Source organism: Zingiber officinale, chromosome 9B (genome assembly GCF_018446385.1).
Source record: "Zingiber officinale cultivar Zhangliang chromosome 9B, Zo_v1.1, whole genome shotgun sequence".
In the NCBI taxonomy this organism is placed as follows: domain Eukaryota; kingdom Viridiplantae; phylum Streptophyta; class Magnoliopsida; order Zingiberales; family Zingiberaceae; genus Zingiber; species Zingiber officinale.
Genome location: NC_056003.1, coordinates 108754555 through 108774478, shown reverse-complemented (window position 1 = coordinate 108774478; position 19924 = coordinate 108754555). Strand labels below are relative to the sequence as shown.

The 19924-nt window shown below is 37.3% G+C and overlaps 1 protein-coding gene across 2 annotated transcripts; it reads right to left on the bottom strand.

Moving 5' to 3' along the window:
* Nucleotides 1-5411: 5411 nt before the first annotated feature.
* Nucleotides 5412-16995, bottom strand: LOC122022611 (copper methylamine oxidase-like). Of its 2 annotated transcripts, none has more exons than XM_042580642.1 (12): nucleotides 16474-16995; nucleotides 14737-14849; nucleotides 14340-14645; nucleotides 12641-12753; nucleotides 12214-12544; nucleotides 11900-12115; nucleotides 11580-11816; nucleotides 9025-9210; nucleotides 7385-7525; nucleotides 6683-6951; nucleotides 6430-6511; nucleotides 5412-5643 (listed from the first exon to the last, which is right to left on the bottom strand). In XM_042580642.1, exons 1-12 carry the CDS (start codon nucleotides 16697-16699, stop codon nucleotides 5527-5529), a joined length of 2337 nt encoding a protein of 778 aa, XP_042436576.1. In that variant the 5' UTR covers nucleotides 16700-16995; the 3' UTR covers nucleotides 5412-5526. The 2 variants fall into 2 exon arrangements, with proteins under 2 accessions (XP_042436576.1, XP_042436577.1); XM_042580643.1 differs by having other exon boundaries at nucleotides 14737-14846.
* Nucleotides 16996-19924: the final 2929 nt, after the last annotated feature.

Sequence of the window (19924 nt, the reverse complement as noted above, 5' to 3'; positions counted from 1 at the left end):
GTCCTAGTGAGTGAAGTTAGGCAGTAAGAAAATCCTAGTGAATGCAGTCAAGTGGAAAAATCCTAGTGAGTGAATCTAGGCAATGAGAAAGTCCTGGTGAGTGAAGCCACGCAGTGAAAATCCAGGTGGATTAAGGTTGACCGGACATCTGGTGCTCGGAAGTCCAAGTGGATCGTGGAGGACTAGGACACTTGGCACGAGACGATAAGTCCAAGTGAGTCAAAGTTGACCAAACACTTGGCATGAGGAAATTAAGTCCAAGTGGGTCAAAGGATTGACCGGACACTTGGTGACGACGTCCCAGTAAGTCCAAGTTGAACGGATGTTGGGAAAGGGATCCTTAGACTTGGTCAAACAAATCAAGGTTGGTCAATTGATTGGGAAATAGATTAAGCCAGAGTTTCGATTGATCAATTGTGGAAGTGTCGCTGGCATAGGCGGCTGATCAATTGGGGTTACACCAATGATCGATTAGAGGTTTTTCTCGTGAGAGCACAGAACATGGTTGAATCAATCTGTTGATTGATTAAGCCACTCCAATCAATCAGGTGATCGATTGGGGTTGTTGTCTTGCGATGACACAGAAAAGAGACTGAATCGATTAGGAAGGAGCCCAATCGATTCCGATGTTTTCCATGAAAGCACAGAGGCGCTCTGGATTGATCAGTTGATCGATTAAGCTTCCCCAATTGATTGAGAAATCGATTGGGATATAACCATTGTGCAGGTTTGAACGGGAATTCGATGTGGAAATCGATTGGGATAAAGCTCAATCAATTGGGAACCTTAAAGAACGCAGATAAAGGGTATTTTTGCCGCAACTCTTAGCAACCCTTCTCTTCGAAATCATCTTCGTCATTGTCGTCAATTCTTAAAGCTTCATGGAAACAAGTGTTGCTACACTTCCAAGATTCAAGACGTGTTTACAAGCCACAAGAGATCAAGTAAGAAGAGGTTTTCCATTTGTATTCTTATATTTTCTTCTTATTTGTATTTTATTCTTGTTAAGAGATTATATGAGATTTCTTCACCTATGGAGTGTTTCCGAGAAGGAGTTATTTCATAGTGTATGTGTGAGAGAAGGTCGGATCCTTGGATTAGTCACCTCATTGAGGTGGATACTAAGTAAATCAAGGTGTTAGCGTTTCTTTAAGTCTTCCGCTACAAATCATCATCGACGAAGCGAACGGAGCTAATCACCCCTATCTCCCGGAGTGTCCCAACAAATGGTATCAAAGCGAGGCCTCTCTTCAACGGACTCATCGTCAAAAAGGACAATGAACTAGAGGAAGAAGTTGAGCCCTAAAGTCAACACTTATAACTCTGTCGGACGGCACGAGAGTCTGGGACTTAGGCGTAAGAGCAAACTCACTTATAACATGGTCGATCAACAAGAGAGTCTGGAGGCAGGATGTATGACACGAATGCCTTGGAGAGTGGAGGCACAGTGTATGACCTGAAAACCTTAGAACACGGGCGTGAGGGCATGCTTGCTTATAACTCAGCCAGATAACATGAGAGTCTGGAACATGGGCACTAGAGTAGGCTCGCTCAGAACTCGATTGTTACGAGAGTCTAGAGGCACGTTGTCTAATCTAAATTCCTTGGATAGTGAAGGTACAGTGTATGACCTGAATGTCTTGGAACATGGGCATGATGGCATGCTTGCTTATAAGTAGGTCAGACGATATGAGAGTCTAGGACTTGAGCGCAAGAGCAGGCTCACTCATAACTCAATCGGTCAGATATAAGAGTTTGGAGGCATGATGTATGACCCAAATACCTTAGAGAGTGGAGACACAGTGTATGACCTGAATGCCTTGGAACATGGGTGGAGGTCATGCTCATTTAAAATTCAATCGAACTGTACGAGAGTCTAGGACTCGAGCACGAGAGCAGACTCGCTTATAACTCGGCTGGTCATCATGAGAGTCTGAAGGTACGGTGTATAACTCGAATGCCTTCGAGAGTGGAGGCATAGTGTATGATCAAAATACCTTGAAACATGGGTGCGAGGGTATGCTCACTTATAACTCGGTCGGACGGCACGAGAGTCTGAGAATTAGGCGCAAGAATAGACTCGCTTATAACTTAGCCAGTTGGCACGAGAGTCTAATGGCATGGTGTATGACCCGAATATCTTGGAGAGTGGAGGCACAGTGTATGACCCAAATGCCTTAGAGAATTGGATTTCTGCGTTGCTAAAAATAGGGATATATTTTAAACTTTAAAATATAAAATCCAAATTTTAGACTTATCTATCGAGCTGGCCTAAGCAGATAATCTCAAGTTACCATGCAGGGATGGATGAGCTCTCGATATGGTTGAGTTGCCGATTAAATTTGCCACTCAGATTTTAATTGTCAATCGACTCTTACTAGAGGATGCTGATGAAACTCTATGTGCATATGTTGATTGGATGTCTTATCTGAGTGTCTGTTAGGCCCTTCCTACTATGTTCTTGAAGGAGATCGTTGGGAGGAGAGCGAGGATGATCATTTATTCGCTTCTCCTGACTTAGTCATTCGACAGAGACTCTTGGCATACTGATGGAATTCACTAGTAGCATGATGAGGAGATTGATAGTAGTTATAAAAATGTTTGTGCCTTTCAGGTAGTGACTGATCCACTTCCTGCACTGCTCTTTCTTCCTGAACTAGTGAAAGACTTGGGATGGAGTTTCTGGGGCATTCCGGAGGTGGTAGCGATTTCTAACAGGCTTGATTGTTCGAAGCTGAAACAGTCACCTCCTTCCGGGCGACCTGGGCTTCCTCTATATTAAAGTATTTGACTGTTTTCCCCAACAAGTCATCGAAGTCCTTTGGAGACTTTCTGACAAGGGCTCGGAAAAATTCTCCTTCTGAAAGGCCTTGAGAGAAAGAGATTATTAATATCTTGGAAGTGGTGGACGGAATATCTAGTACCACTTGGTTGAATCACCTGATGTATGCTCACAGAGATTCTTTAGCCCCTTGTTTGAGTGTGAACAGAGACTCAGGCTAGTCTTTTGATACCTCCTGCTACTGGAAAAGTGGTGCAAGAATGCTTTGTGAAAATCTTTGAAGTAGCAAACTGACTCAGTCGGGAGATGGCTAAACCATGTTTGTATTGAGCTTAAAAGGGTGGTAAGGAGCACTCGGCATTTAACTTCATTTGTGTATTGATAGAGGATGACTGTGTTTTTCAAATTTAAGTAGATGATCTTCTGGGTTGGTCGCTCCTCCATATTCTCTGATGGTCAAATGGCGAAAGTGACTCGACAGTTTGTCTTCCAAAATTTCTTGAGAAAACAGCACACTTATCCGCTCAGGGGAAATACTGACCATCGACGCTTTCTTCTTTCGAAGGTTCATAGCAAGCGTGTCTCCAGAAAATGATATTTAGGGTCTTTCCGCTCATCCTATATCGTCGAATGGGTGCGGATAGTGCCCTATGATATGCAATCGAGGAGGGCAGTACAAGAAGCAAGCTGCTCGGCTGCGCAAGCACTTGCACGAAGCCTGTTGGAGAAGAAGAAATTGGTTGGAACCCCATTCAGCCTTCCACTCGGGTCCCTTATTCGGTGTGAGGGCCCGACATTGGCGTAGCAAGGTTGTTCTGTAAAGGACATCCGGCTACTACCTGTTGCTGCTACACTAACTTCTAAACTCGGGTAACTATTAGCAACTCCAAGTCTTCTTATGACAATTTAACGGTAGTGAGTCTTCCAGCCTCTTCCATATCTACATTTCAGATTCAGGCGAAGTTCCCACAAACTGTGTTAAATTTGATCCTATCTAAAAGCGGGGGATATGGTGCGCTGGCTAGGGGTGGCGTTGAGGTGGTTTGTATGTTGACTAGGGGTGGCTTTGAGCTAGAAGAAGATGGGGCTAAGCGATCCTGGAACTAACAACTGTGGACCTGGGCACATCATAGTCAATGGGAATGTTAGAGTGAGAATCAGGGAAGGGATCTCTGGTGCAGGCACTCCGACGCTCAAGTCAGAATAGTAACCGAGTGAAATAGAGAAGACGATGAATAGTAGAATAATAGTGTCAATGCACGAGTGTGCAAATGTGTATGCATTCATGCGCTATCTAGACAATGGAGAAGACTTCCTTTTTTATACTACCTCTCATAACCTCCACATTAATGAGGCAGCAGAGAATGTTTGGTGTCAGAGTATATCGGATGGTGATGTACGATAGCCTTCCTATAGACGGAGGAAGGTTTCATTGCATGCATATGTCATAGTAATGTCATATTCTTTGACAATGTTGTCTCTTAAACAAAGTCCGACCGGCTCTAGGCCGACCGACTGTAGAGTAGAAGTCATGCTCATGTGGGGAACTGGGTCCCGGATGTCCGACCGGTGCTGGGGCCGAACGGATGTAAGCTGAGAGCTTTGTATTTTGAGAAGTGAATAGTTGAGCCCTTAAGGTCCGATCGACTTTTGAGCCGACCGAGTTTATGTTAGAGATTCAAAATCCGCTCAGACAATATGTCTGGTTGGACTTTATATCAAAGGTTAATTTTGCAATTGGCCACTATACTTGTTATACTTAAATATAGAGTTTGATCCAGCTGAGCAATGTGCCTAATGTGTCTAATCAACCTTTTGGATTGATCAGCCAAAGCACTCGGCAATGACACTGGACTTATTTCAACATAACATCAATACAATCTAAGTTGACCCTTTTTTAACTTTGACCATCACATCAATCAACTTTCTTGACACCGAACTCAACTTCAAAGTCCCACCTTACTCATCATATCACTAATGAATATTATTCCCAAATAATTTATAATTTCTATAAAAATGTGTTTAAATTTATTTAGTTTAATGAATCATGTAAAATTATTCATTTAATTGACATTGCAACATAAATAAATTGTAGACCGCGAGCCTTGAATACTTGCATTTATGCTAAAAGGGAAGAGGTTCCATAGTATTCGGTTTAAGTAACGCAAAATCGGTTTAATTTGATTAGGCTGCAAAAGGGGAATTTTAGAGGACAAATGCGCCCTTTAACAAGCACTAAACTTAGATGCACATTGAGTATTTCTTAAATTTAAGCATTGATAAATGGTCCAAGTTTCAAATAGCTTGGGATACTAGCAGTAGACACGATGATTAGGTGCCACAACCTGTGACAATTCTACTGTCTGAGTATCAACTCGGTTACGTCCATAGGGACAGCAACCGCCGGGTAAAACAGACTGAAAAAATTGAAAAAAAAATTGTGGTCAAAGTTAGTAGGAAATAATAAATAAAACCAAGCTAGGATCCACAAATCATCTGAATATCAGATTGGCACAGCGAAACAAATGATTTGAAGATGAGATTAACGAAAGCCACACAAACGATGATCAACCTGTTGTAAGAACATCAAGAGTTTGGAAGGCCGACTCTAGTAAAGTGATTAAACAAGTTTAAAGCAATCCACGATCAATCACAGATAATTTTCTTAACTTTGCCAGACTTTAAGTTTGAACAAAGCACAGAGATACTGAAGTTATATAGAGAAATTTACTCGACATGTTCTCTCAGAGCTTGGCAAGAAGTGTGTTGTGCATCAACTTTGATGTTCCGCTCTCTTTCTCCGCCTCACTGACGCTGGGAGGCACATCGACAGCAGGGGAGCAATTGAAGAAACCATGGGGCTGCAAAAATTTTAAACTGGCAATTAGAGAGGGTAGACAACCATCAGTGGATGCAAAGAGATACTCTACCAGTAAATTACACAGCTATAGCAAGCCTAGGAACTTCTTATCCAGCTTAATACCTCAATTATGAACTCAGAGTAAAAGCATTTCCACTATATTGAAAAGTTAGGGTAAACATTGTTTCAGTGGATAGTTTCAAGAAACGATAGACCACAACTTCAAACAAATAATTAACCCGTCCATATCTTCAAACAATACAAAGATAAAGATTTAAAAACTGAATCAGGGAGCCCGGGCAGGCATCCTGACGCCCGGACCTGTGAGGATCGTCCAAAAGTGTGCAGGGTAAGGATGTGCAAGTCTGCAGGATGAGGGTGTGCAGAATATCATTTATATATATACACGTAACAGGAAGAGAAAAACAAAGATGATTTTAAGAAACTGGAAGTGCAAACTAGATTCACAGGATCTTTTGACTAAATGTAATTTTGTAGTAGCAGCAGTGCTGTTTGTCTAGATAACAAGACTGAAAAATGAAGGATGAAGCAAACAACTACAGAATTCTTTTGAAATCTATTTAAAGAGTAATATTGAGCAAAATTGACACCTAGCTATGAAACCTTTTGCTTGTAGAAGGTGAAATCACAAATACAAATCAAAAAAGACTTCATCGATAAAGGTGAAACATGAACAAGTCCGTCTCTATCCAAGCTATTTAATGTGAAATGAAGATGGTTAAGGTAATCATAAAGATCAGGAGATGTAAAGTAGAAGCAGCAATACCATGAGCATAAAACCAATGCGTTCAACAGGCATGACAGGCCAGTCTTCCAACCTTGGGATGTGGGTGACTCCAAAGACATACCTGTAATCAAAACACATCAGTAAGAAGAGTAAACAACCTGAAGAACCAAATAACAGCTCTCCCTAATCAAAGATCATGCATACTAGCTTGTCGCTAAGTAACAAAGTTTAAGAATTTTTTTAATAATGTCAAGTCATGCATACAAACAAAAGAAGGTAGAAGGGAACTAACCAAAGGACAATGTCAGTTTCCTCAAGTGACCTATTCTTCTTAACCCAAGTAGCAAGTCCTTCATTTATACGTGGATTTTGATTCGGAAATTCTCCTCCTGGATACATCTCATCACGATTATAAGGGGTAACCCAAAGGTTATGCTTTAGAAATGCAGCTCTTCTCAAAAATTTTGCCTCTGGACCAGCTAATGGAAGGCAATTGGAGCCAGGCATAAGCTTATAGCCAGTAGGTTGACCAGTTCGATTCACAGTCCTAGTGTTCCGTACCTGTAATTCCAAATAGAAGACATGTCAATTGTTTGATGTAAGAAAGGTAATCAAATATTAATTATCAAAAACCCTAAGTGGCAGAAAGTGGTCTCATTAAGATGTACCATAATCTATGAAATCTTTCATTCCCTAAATGTAATAAAAACTGAGTGGAGCTATCTTGTTGATAACTGAGGTGTTCTAAATAGCAACATCAATAAACACTAAACATAATTTCCTGTCAGCAGTTCAACTTGTACAGACGTCAGTTTCTTCATCTACTGTGATGATTGTTCTCATCTAAATAGAGTCCAAAAACTAAGTTATTATTTGATACTTGTGAATATTTTAGAACAAGTGGCAGCACCTCACATCGTATGCAGTTTTAAGAATTTAAAAAATGCAATAAGCAATAAGGGCAGATCAATGTTTATAACAGTGAGGAATGTACAATCCAGTGTCGTGCAGAAGAAGGATTGATATCACGCATAGCCTGCAACTCAGATTTGAGAAGTTGTTCTTCAGCATAGAAGGCATTATTATGAATATTGTTGGGTCCAGGCTTTTCAACTTTGACATTTACCTCAACAACCTACAGGAAAGAGAACGGTATCTAGTTTGTCATACAAAAAAAAAAAAGAATAATCTCACATGCTGATGGGAAAAAAAAACCATCAGGAATGTATTCAGTATGACTGTCCTCCCTATTAGTTGAACTGTTTAAAACCAAGTGCACTAAAATTGCATATAGCTTTAGAAGTTTCTCAAAAGTAAAATTGTAGATATTGCATATAGAAAGATAAATATATGCATGTATAGTGCTTAGAAGTATAGTAGAAGCTCGTCGTTATTAGAACTGAAATAAAGCATACATAGACAAACCAAGATTATGATTTTCTGACTACTAAATTCCATTAAAATCATTTTAACCATTTGGATGCAATAGTCTTATTGGTGGACAAGCATTAACTATTCTGCATTATAACTAATATTAGGGCAACAATTTCATACTGAAAAGTTAATCAGATAAATCAATATGTATGTCCCACTCAGCACTAACATAGAAAAAAAATAGGAAAGAACCTTGTGGAGATCAGGCCTCGCGCCTTGTGATATGAAGGTTGAAGAAATCTGCTGCAGCAGCCTTACCACAGTTAAGCTTCTTGTCATTCCACAAATACCACACATGACAGTATTCAAGACTTTTCTACATCAGATTTCACTTTTTAGCACATGCATTCTACTAACTGTTTTTTTTCTGCTTCTTAACTTTGAAGAATGAATATCCATTGGTTGAGTTCCATCTTGTAGCCACATATTTTGTTTTAGTTTTGAATTTTCTCTCCTATAGGACCTGGGTCACAAGATAAGTCCCTTTCTTTCCTATAAGCATTCTTCTCCCTCCCTCATAAATAGTGACGCTGCTTAAACTTTCATGTAAACAAAATTTCTCCTACTTTACATTCTACTTAATCGGCTTCAGTTATTAGTTCACACCCATATAGATGCATTGCCTACATAGTATATATTGACAATATACTAAGTTAAAGCAGCTAAAGCTTGTGGATGACAATAGGTATTGAACTCAATTAGTCCTATATTTGGTAGGACCAGCAAACAAGAGTCATCACTGAGCAATCTAAAATATTGTATGAAAACAAATGCTATGTTATAAAGCCCACTTTCTATTTTCTTTTGTCCATCTCCTATTTAATCTATCCACTCATTCAATATTTCATATTTTCAGAAATTATAATACATAGATCTATCTTACAAGTTATATCATTTATGAATCAGAATACTAGAACTCATTATTGGGTCTGAAAGTATAAAAATTATATAGTTGTCAGCTTTCATGCAACAACCAGAAAACTAACAGAAGTCAGACTATACTCAGTTAATACAGTGGTCAGAAATACACACTGAGATGAATGTAAACCAAGAAGTTCAATAAAAATAAATTGAATATATGGTGCTTATTATAACTTTGAGAGATGGTTAAAAAAACATGCATCAGTACTATAGAGAAATTTTATAAAATCATATTAAAAATAAAGGAAGAAAATTGCAGATCAATGGAAATCAAAAAACCTGATTGAAGGCTTCATTTGATTTACAGTCAACAGCCATATCCATACGAGCAACAAAGAAATGCTGATGAACTGGTGCATATAGTCCTGGAGCAATTGTTGTACCATATTTTCTTGATTCACCTGGTTGTAATGCTCCCAAACTTAAGATTCCAGTCAATTTTACTTCAGCCTCAATTTTACCATCCTGCATGAATTTGCAAGAGGGCTGTGATTTAAGATCAAGTGATGCATTTCCATTGTTGGGTGAACTAAAAGAGAGAAACGAACAGCAGAATAACTTTCTTCCAGCTTTGACAAAAGAAAAATGAACAAAGAAATGGCGGATGCCTACACTCTGAATGCAAATGGAGGTAAAAATTTGCTTTTAATTCTTGTCCAAATTTGGACATGAATCTCATATTCATGTCCAAATCATTAATCAGCTCAGAAGCGCTACCATGTAAACATCTCCATGAATACCTATGGCAGGATTTCTTGATTACATTGTTATAGTTATCATAAGCAAAAAAAGAAAACTAAAGGTTATTTCCAAGAGAGGCACATATATTTTTGTTGCAGGATTTCTGATGAGAAATTTGCTCATTGTAATTTATTAAACCTAATAATTGTAAATTTATTAGCTCAGAATAGGAACTGTAGTTCAACAAAATATAACAAATTTGACAGAATTAAACATAACATCCATCAATAAAACATTGCAACAAATTTTATGACCCAACAGGGAATGATTATATCTTTGTTTATGCTAAGTATCCTTTATTTTCCAAGAGAGGCACATATATTTTTGTTGCAGGATTTCTGATGAGAAATTTGTTCGGTGTAATTTATTAAACCTAATAATTGTAAATTTATTAGCTCAGAATAGACACTGTAGTTCAACAAAATATAACAAATTTGATAGAATTAAACATAACATCCATCAATAAAACATTGCAACAAATTTTATGACCCAACAGTGAACGACTATATCTTTGTTTATGCTAAGTATTCTTTGGTCTTCCTCTACCCATAACACTTTCAACTCTAGTTAACTCAATAATTCATCTGAAATCCAGTAGTCATCTTACCCTATTCATTCCATCAATAATGAGGAATAAACATTTGTTCTTATTTGAGAAACTATTAGAACTGATCCTAGTATTCTACCCAGTGCATTACTTATGCATATGCCTGTTGTGTCATAAATGCTATTGTCCCAGTTATTTTAAGTATTCTTTGATCTTCCTCTACCCACAACACTGCAATTTTTCTTTTTCAACTGCACTGTTCCCCCAACAAAATTTCTTTGAAGACAAATTAAGGAATACTTGTTGCAGAGCCTTCCAGCCACTGTTAGCTTATTCCAAACTATTAATATGCTCCATGTTAAGTAGCCAATGGACATGTATGTGGATGTTTCATTTAATGTTCATAGATTTACTAGCACTGTTTTGGATGTATGCATACACTCCATACATGCAGAATCACACTAGTCCCCATTGACCATCAGAAGGAGATCAAGCCAGCACATTATAGCTATGCATGTTACTCTTCAAGTGTAAGTGTAAAGCATTATGGTCATTATTAGGTCTGTAAACAAACCAAGCATTCGTTAGCAAGGGATTTGGCTAGATGAGAGTTGTTCAATAATGTCAACTAAGAGGGCAACCCAGTGTACAAAGTTCTTGCCAATGCGGGGTCCTGGGGAAGCATCTATTGTATGTAGTCTTACCCTACTTTGCGAGAGATTGTTTCAGAGACTCGAACTTGTGACCTCCAAGTCACATGACAACAACTTTACCGTTATGCCAAAGCTCCCCTTCTTCAATAAGGTCAACTAAATGAATAAATTTGAGCAACTCATTAAACTAAATGAACAAGCTTAAACACATGTTCAACTCATTAATGTGCATAAACAACGATAAAAGTAGAGATTTGGAATTGTTTGTGAAGAATATTCATGAACAATATCCATGTTCAACTCATTAATGCATAAACAACGATAAAAGTAGAGATTTGGAATTGTTTGTGAAGAATATTCATGAACAATATCCATGAACAAAGCGTGTGAACTATGATAATTAACAAAGCTCTTATCAAACCTATAAATAAAATTATAAATAAGCAAAAAAAATCAAAACAATTCAAACAAACTTGTAATATCAATTTCACTATCTAACCAAACAAGGTTAAAAATGTTCTAAACAAACCAAATGCAAGCCATGCTCAAACCAAACTCGAGATCAAAAATATAAGTCAAGTCAAACTAAGCTTGAACAACCATTTCAATAGTTTGGTTAGTTCTAGGTTCAATTGGCTCCATTGCCCTTACCAAACAATTTTGAACAATATAAAGTTTGGTTTGAGCTCATTTATAGCCTTAGTCATTATAAAATGCTTCAAAAAAACATGAAATATCAAAGAAAAATCAGCCAATAAGCCGAAAGATGGCTCAAGAACATGAGGACTAGGACATTCAGAAAGTTATAATGCTGAAGTATCAGAAAGAAACAATCTCATCTCTCTAGAAACTAGAAGTCTAGGACAATGAGTACAAATTGTAAAATCAACTACCTGATAGAAGTGCCAGAAAAATCCATATTCATAGTTGGCCACTGTGCATATGAATGACACACTTAATCTTCGCGATCGCCTAACCTCTGCTAAGCCTGTCCTCCAATCTTGATGCTTCCATAAGATTCCATGATCTTCTTCATGCAAACATACACAATTCTCAATAGTTTCTACACCACCTGTATAGTTTGTAAAATGGGCATCAAAGTATTTGATGTAGCCCAAGCAGTCACATCCCTGGAATAACAAATAAATAATAAAGTAAAGCAAGAGCGATGAACAGATTATGAAATCAATTTTGTAAGGATAGTGTCTATAACCTTTTTGAGAGAATGTGCATTTTTTCCGAGTCCATCTTCACCGGCATCAAATGCATTCTTTTGGTAATGAGGTTCATTAGGATCTCCATAAGGCACTACCATCTCAACAAAACTTAATCTGTGTGCTATAGGTCTCCTTCCACGACTACCATCAATGTATGCCACAGAATGTATCACCAATCCCTCCCTCGGGGTGAAGCCAATCCGGAAATTCCACTGTTCAGTAACAGAAGAGAAGCTTATCAACTATACTGTTGGCCAAAAAACAAGAGTCATAAACTAACTAGACTATATGTGATACAGGCACAAAGTACCTTCTGCCACTGCACAAAATAACCACTAATGCGAAAACTTGGACCTTCAGGCTGAAGAATATGTATAGGCTTCACATCACTTCGGTCAACACCTCCTCTTGTTTCTCCAGCAGTATAGTTCCTCAAAGGATCTGCTGGAGGTAGAGGGACTAATTTTCTATCTTCAAATTCAATAACCACATTATTTTGAATATCCACAAGAACATAAATGCCATCAACTGGACGTGCATAACCATTCTCCATTGGACAGTCGCTCTCAGTTCTGCAAAATATTAATGGTTTTGCAAGTCTTCGACTAGGACCATCAGCATTGCTGTAGTAACCAACACACCTAGTCGCACAAGTCAATAGAAAATATAGTTAATTACAAGGAAACTAAAATAAGGCTATTCTCCCATTGTTTTTTAGCAATAATATCCTGGCTTACCAAGCATCAACCATTACAAGATCCATATCCTCGACCCCTCTCTTTCTCATTGCCTCTATGAATGAAGGATTACTTTTTACAGCAGCTTCACATTCTGCATATTCCATAGCATCCTACATTTGAATTTTGAATAACACTGGTTCAATAAAATCCAAATTATAAGACAGAAAAAGTTGGTTCAGAACAAGCAAGCAACCACACAATATCATGGGATAACAAAAGCCTACATATGTCAGTAGCAACTCCACTAACAAGTGAAAAATGTGATAGGTTCACCTATTACCTATGGGTTTTGCTTGTTTGCTCATATTACCCTTTGTAAGGTCATCCATCCCAGTATTATTTACAAACTAGGCATCTATGGCATCAAGAATAACAACACTAATTTATGAATTCTGAAAGAGTCAAGGTGAACCAGCTTTAAATACCTTACACATCATGAATGCCAACTTTATCTTACTTGTAACCTATCAATCTCCATCCATTGTCCATGGTTCGTGGCAAAGGTAGGGGCTCACCCTTTCGAATCCAAGGTTCATTCTAGCAAGAGCCCAAACTGAGTTTCTCACTTTCAAAATTTTGATAATCCTTTCTGAATGACTTTGCAGTTGATTCTCAATGCGACATGAAATTTGGTTTAAAACCTATGAATCAGGAAATTTGCAGTTGCTGTTGAGCCATCTGCTTATGCACAACATGTGATAGTCAAATACATAGAGCAAGACTAGCCAAGAGCCACAAATCACCAAGAGCCAAAGTGTGTGCTGCCGCTCACCGCAAAGCAGGACCTACAGCATGCAATGCACAAAGACTTGCATGCACTAATTGGCATGCTAGCAGCTTACATATACTGGTATACTGGTCATAACATGCTAGCAGCTTGCATATACCGGTCACAAGATGCAAAAAATCACATATGAAGGAAAGACAGAATACACATGTAGTGTAGAGAAATCTAGGAATGGATGATCAATCAGACGGTGAAATAAGGGAGAACGACATATTTCAAATAATCAGATAAGTGACCCATTAACTAACAGTAAGTCAATGCAACCGTCATCGTGTAGTCAGGGCAATGAGGATCGAACTGTCTCATTCCACAACACAAATGGAAATTATTACACAACTCTATCATCACTCAAAGGACAAACCTTGATGGAAATAAGGTTGCTCTAGAGCATCCTGGTTACAATCAGTTCATCAGTACAACAAACTTCTGGGCCAGGTCAGGCATGAGCATTGCAGAAAAATAGGCCAGATCAATCCCTGCATGCACCTGCCAGGCCCTGCACGCACATTGGAAAGGCCTTTATTATTACAGCTTGTAGCACTAACAGAGACAGTTGAAACGAAGTTTTATGTGATGCTTACTTTTCTACACAAAATGATCAGTAGAAAAGATTTTCCACCAAACAGTTAAATTAAATAATGTATATTAGCCTTTTTCCTTTTAAAAAAGTTGGTTGCACTTATGTCTGCAGCGACAGTTACTTGATTTGAGTTTCCAATGTTTCTGCAGCTCACTGTCCATGTTATATAAAGCTTGGTAGTTTAAAAGTTGCAGTCAGAAACTTAAGAAAGCTAATGAAGCATAAAATAAGTAAGGCTGGGAAACCTGTTGGGCTCATAAGAAAGTTGTAGCCAGCACCTACTATTGAAATAAAGAATGCGTCAAGGTAATCATCTAAAAAACACATACCATAGGTGGTTGGACGTCAGGAACAACTTCAGATGAGATGACTTTTCCTCTGTGATGGCCACCTCGAGTTGCTGCATGCACTTCTGATAGTTCAACAATCCAAATGCTTGTCTCATTTGATTTTTTGTTATATACAACAAGCCGTGCCCTCCTAGGAGGAAGCTTACTGGGTATGACAGGAGAGCCTTTAGTTCGGGGCAGTAGTGAAGGTTGAAAAGGAGGGAAGTAATAAGCATCAGCCAGTGCAACAATATTTTTCTCTGGTTCCAACAGTACAGCTTCGATGAACCGCATACTATCTCTAACCTGATAGCAATAAGTTCATTTCTTGATGCCACATAATCCATCTAAAAATATTCATCAACCAAATAGATAATCTAAATAATATAATGCAAACCTCTGGAGTTGCTCCAGCAGCTCGAACTGTTGCCACTGCAACAGATATTTCAGCAGCAGATAATGGATCCAGCGGGTGTCTTGTCTGAGCCCGCATCATAACTGGAATTCCTGCTGTTAGACCAATGGACATCTATGAATCAAACTAAGGATAAAAGATGAGAAACCAATTATCATGAGCAAGAGAAATATGCATACACGTGAAACAAGATTCAATATGAAGAAAGCAATGAAAATGAAAATTCTAACAAATAGCAATAAAAAAAATCAAGAAAAGTTTGTATCTAAGATAACCAAATGAAGCATTTAACTGGTTTTGTAAACACGCATCCTAGGAATTACAAGAGGTATGACTTGGCAGGATTAGGCAACCCCGCCTAATGGGATAAGGCTTGGTTGTTGTTATATGACTTGGCAGGATTAAGATCATACAGGTCAGGAGAAACAACTGCAACTTTCAAATCACAGACAAACAACCAGAAGAAGAATTTCTTGGCTTATCCAATGGCATTCCACTGCAGGACTTAACTTTCGGGTCCAATCAGTAAATTGCTCACTTACTCGTATATAAAACATCATGTAAACGAACAAGAAGGTCATTGGACTTCCCTTCTTCCAAAGAAATATTTGTGAGAGGAACTGATGCTCCATAGTCCACATTGTTAAAATTCCCCAGTGTGTTACCATCTTGGACGGGGCACTCTGATGGCCATTCCATCACCACAAGAAAAATCACACAGGCTGGATCAACTAGGAAACTAAATTGTTTGCAGCATACACAATGCTAAGCTTGCAGAAAAAACTTAAATAATTATTCAAAGGAGAGGTTGCATACATTTGTCAAAAAAAAAAAAAAAAAGGTTCCACAGCTTCAGGAAGTTAATGTTGTTTAATTTTTACATCATTTTAAAGTACAGAGGGAGTTTCATATAGTTTCGTATGGAGCACATGCCAAATTGTTATATTTTTGAAGTCAAAATAAAAACCATTGAATAAGCATAAGAAAAATCATGAAGTTATTTATACACTTGTGTTCTCAGTACAGGATGTTGTGAACATCAGTCTACAAGGATTTTATAATTGTAATTACAGCTAGTTACAGATGCATCTAGCATAACTACTCAGCCTTAGAATGAAACTAAAGGTACAACTGGCATATTATATTATCAACTAGTCATCACAATTTATAATATACTGTCAGTTCATTTAACTTTGAAAGACATTTGTGAATATCTGAGGCTGCTAGTTTAGCAAACGGAAGGATGATCCAAGCATAACCTACAGTCATATAGCGGAAAATCCTATTTCCAATTTGAATATGTCGTCTGACTGCTCTGTTTCATTGTTTGGCATGTTGTTCCGTGGTCATCCAATACTAGATAACCACCATAAAATCAATCATATTCAAATCCATCCTCCTCTTGGCATATCATCTTTCTCGGAATTATCTTTTTCTTCTCGGAATTATCAGCAAAACTCCTATCATAAATTATAAAGTCAAGAGGGCCACCAATGTTTCTGGTGCCTTTCCCCCGTGGCACTGTACTTTTCAAAGACACGTTTTTCTTGCATAACTATGCGAGATGGAGCCCCATCCCATTATTGATGAAAGTTAATAGAACTTTATCATCTTCTTTCACACGGTTCTCCCTCTCCTCCGCATCAGCAAATAACAGTCCAAACAACAAGTAAGAGCACGTACCAGCAGGGAAGTTTCCGAGGGGAAAAAAAGGATCACCTTTCGAGGACGTCGGCACAGAGGGGGTCTCCTGGATATCCTCCACCGGAGCAATCAGCGAAGCTACGGCCTCGATGGGCTGCACCGCGCCGCGCTTCTCGCGATCCGACGCCCATTCGCGTCGGACGGGACGGGAGACGGCTCCTCCTCCTCCTCCTTTGGCCCCGACGACATGGGACTCATTCGCGGGGCAGCAAGGCGTCGCTTTTTCCTGAGTTGCGGCCATTGTAGTGGGTTGGCAAGCGCTCCGAATCCTCCGTAGTATCCCTCCTCGCTGCTACTGCAATCTGACATGCAGCGCGCCTCCGTGGCCTTCCTCACGCTCGATCCCTGCCGCTCCCCGCCCTCCCCTTGGCTCCCTTCGAGGCCCAAGACGTGGTTTAAGGCAGAAGAGGAAGCCACAAAACTCGAAAAGATAGAAAGATATATCTTCTTTCCAAAGGAGGAGAAGGAGGATTTGGAAATCGGCAGGGTTTTTTTTGGAGGATCTTTTTGCGGAATTGAGGGCGGAGGAAGAATAAGACGGAGAGCGGAGGAGTGGATTTATAAAGCTGGCGAAGCGGTACGAGGTAGCTTACAATGACCGGAGAACTCGAGAGAACGCAGTAAATAAATAGTGTGGAGGTCGGTGTGAGTGGAGGCAGCCGTACTTATTTGGTGGAACAACAATTTCACTAAAAAAAAAAAACAAAAGCATGTGATAACTTTAGACATTCCACCAAATAAGAGAAAAAAAATGAATAAAAAAAATTAGAATTTATTTTAATTTTTCATTGTCAATAAGTTTGATTAATTAATTAATAAATAAATCAAAACTAATATAAAATGTCTACCAAATAAAGCCACCTTGTTTTGTTCCCTCTTTTACCAAACTTGTCTTGTGCTTCAGGTCAAATACAACCTTATTAGCCAGTTTGCATGATGCATGGTAGTAGTGTCTTTGTTCTTATCGAACATGTAATCATAATCAAAGTAAATACACATAAATACAATGCTAACAAAAGAGAGTTTTATGTGTCTTGGATCTTCTATTATAGTCTATAAACTGATGATATGTATAGGAGGATTGATATTGGAAATATTCTTTTTGAGTTTGAGAAATCTCTTATAAAGTATATTTTTCTTATAAATCAACTCCCATAGTGCGAGTGAAGCATTAACATCGAACAGCTTCGTTTATGCAGTATTTGCCTTATTTGTACTATAAAAAATTAATAAATTATGGACTAAATTTAGAGACAAATAATTTTCATTTTAAATCTACAACAAATTTAATGATAAAATAAAAATTCGTCTCAAATTAGAAATGAACTTTGAACCTAATAATTTCGCCCCAAAATTAGCACAAACAATATTTTGTCTCAAATTTGGTTGCTAAATTGCAATGAAATTTAATTTTCTTGCTAAATTGTGCAATAAATAAAATATTCGTTGACAATTTTACAACGAAAATGAGATTTGTTGCAAATTTTGTGATAAATTAATAATTCATTGTATATTTTACGATGAATTAAAAATTAATCGCAGAAGCTTAATATTTTAATGAAATAAATCTGGGATAAATATAGGATTCGTTCCCAAATTTGGGACGAATCTAGGATTCGTCTACAAATCTAGGACAAATCCATGGATTCGTTCCCAAATCTAGGACGAATCCAGGATTCGTCCCAGAATTAAAAAAAAATAAAAAGGAAAAAGAATTGAAAATCATAAATATAAACCTACATATGTCAGAATTTCATGAAATAAGTTTCAAAGTGTTCATATTATTCTCCTGATCATAAAATCCTTATTTATAATTTTGAGCTAATATATTGAGTGTGATAATTTTTTAATACGAATCAGATCAAATTCTTATTAAAAAATCATTGCACTTAATATAGTAGGTCAAAATTATAGATGAGGACATTTTTATGATCAGGAGAATAATATGAACATATAAAAATTTGTTTCATAAAATTCCAACATATCTAGATCCATATTTAGTGCTTCCATTTTTTTTAATTCTAGGACGAATCCAAGATTCGTCCTAGAATTAAAAAGTTAAAAATAAAAAAATAATCGAACAAAGGAAATGGAGGCTCCCATGTTAGGATCAAGAGGACCAAACACCAGGCAGGAAGTCTTAGTTGCGGCTAGGCAAGGAACTCCTAGTAGGTAGGGTGGATCGAGAGACAGAAGATCCTGGTGGGTCGAGAATCGAACGTGGGAAGCTTGTGGTCCTTCGCTTGAGGAGGAATTGTTGGGTTGCAAGGTTGCAAACAAAATTCCACATTAAAAATACATGAAAAAGATCATAGATTTATAAGGAAAAGATATCTCCATTAGTATGAGGTCTTTTGGGTAAAGTCCAAAAATAAAATCATGAGTGCTTAGCCCCAATGCATTCAAATTCATTGTGCTACATTATGTGTAAGTAACAAGACATACATATTGACATTCAAGTCGATCGCCAACCTCTAATATCACTCTAACTTTATAATATAAATAATTATATTTCTTGTTATGAATGATTTGGTTTGTTTGTTTATTTTTATACAGGAAAAGAAGATTTGATGGGGAAGAAAGTTTGTGGAAAAATAAGATAAGTTGATGTATGTATAGTTTATTTTGAAAAAACTTGTATAACTTTTAGGGTGTTAGACTTGTATAACTTTTTGGAGTCTTGAGGAAGAAAGTTCTTGTATAACTTTTTGAGAACTTTATATTTATATTATTATAAAATTAATTTCAAATATTAAATAGATGTGTATATATGTTAAATAGTATGTTATAATGTTAATTAAGATGTGTTGAATGTTGAAGATGTATTATTTAATTTTGTTGTACACAGGTTTATATATGTATTGGATTGGATTAAATTGTAGAAACAAACTGATTCTATCCAATTTTTTGGAATTTAGGGACGAATTTGATGATGAAAATAATTTGGGTGGCTTTCTTATTCTATCATCTTACATACAACTTTTTTTTCTTTTCTTTTTTCTCTTATTAAACTTTTTTTCTTCTCTCCTTTGCATACATATATGCAACCATCACTCATTACAAAATAAAATAAAATAAAATTACCGACAGAATTTATAATTCTGTCAATATAATCATTTAGTGACAGAATTATGACAAAAAATCAGTTGTCGGAAGATAATTTGTCAGAAATGGATATCCTGACTGAATTTTAATTCCATCAGCATATACAGATGGAATTTATATTTTCATAGTAAAATTTACCGACAAAAATAGTGTTTCTATCGGTAAATTATGCCAGAAATAGTACTTCTAGTGGTAGTGATTATCGATAGAAATGTTGTTTACATCGGTAAATAATTTTATAAATACCGACAGAAATGTTTATTTCTACCATTACAATAATTACAGACGGAATACCAATTCCGTCAATTTTTCGTTGGTAAAATAAAAAAAATTACTAGAAAAAATTTATATTCCTTTTTTA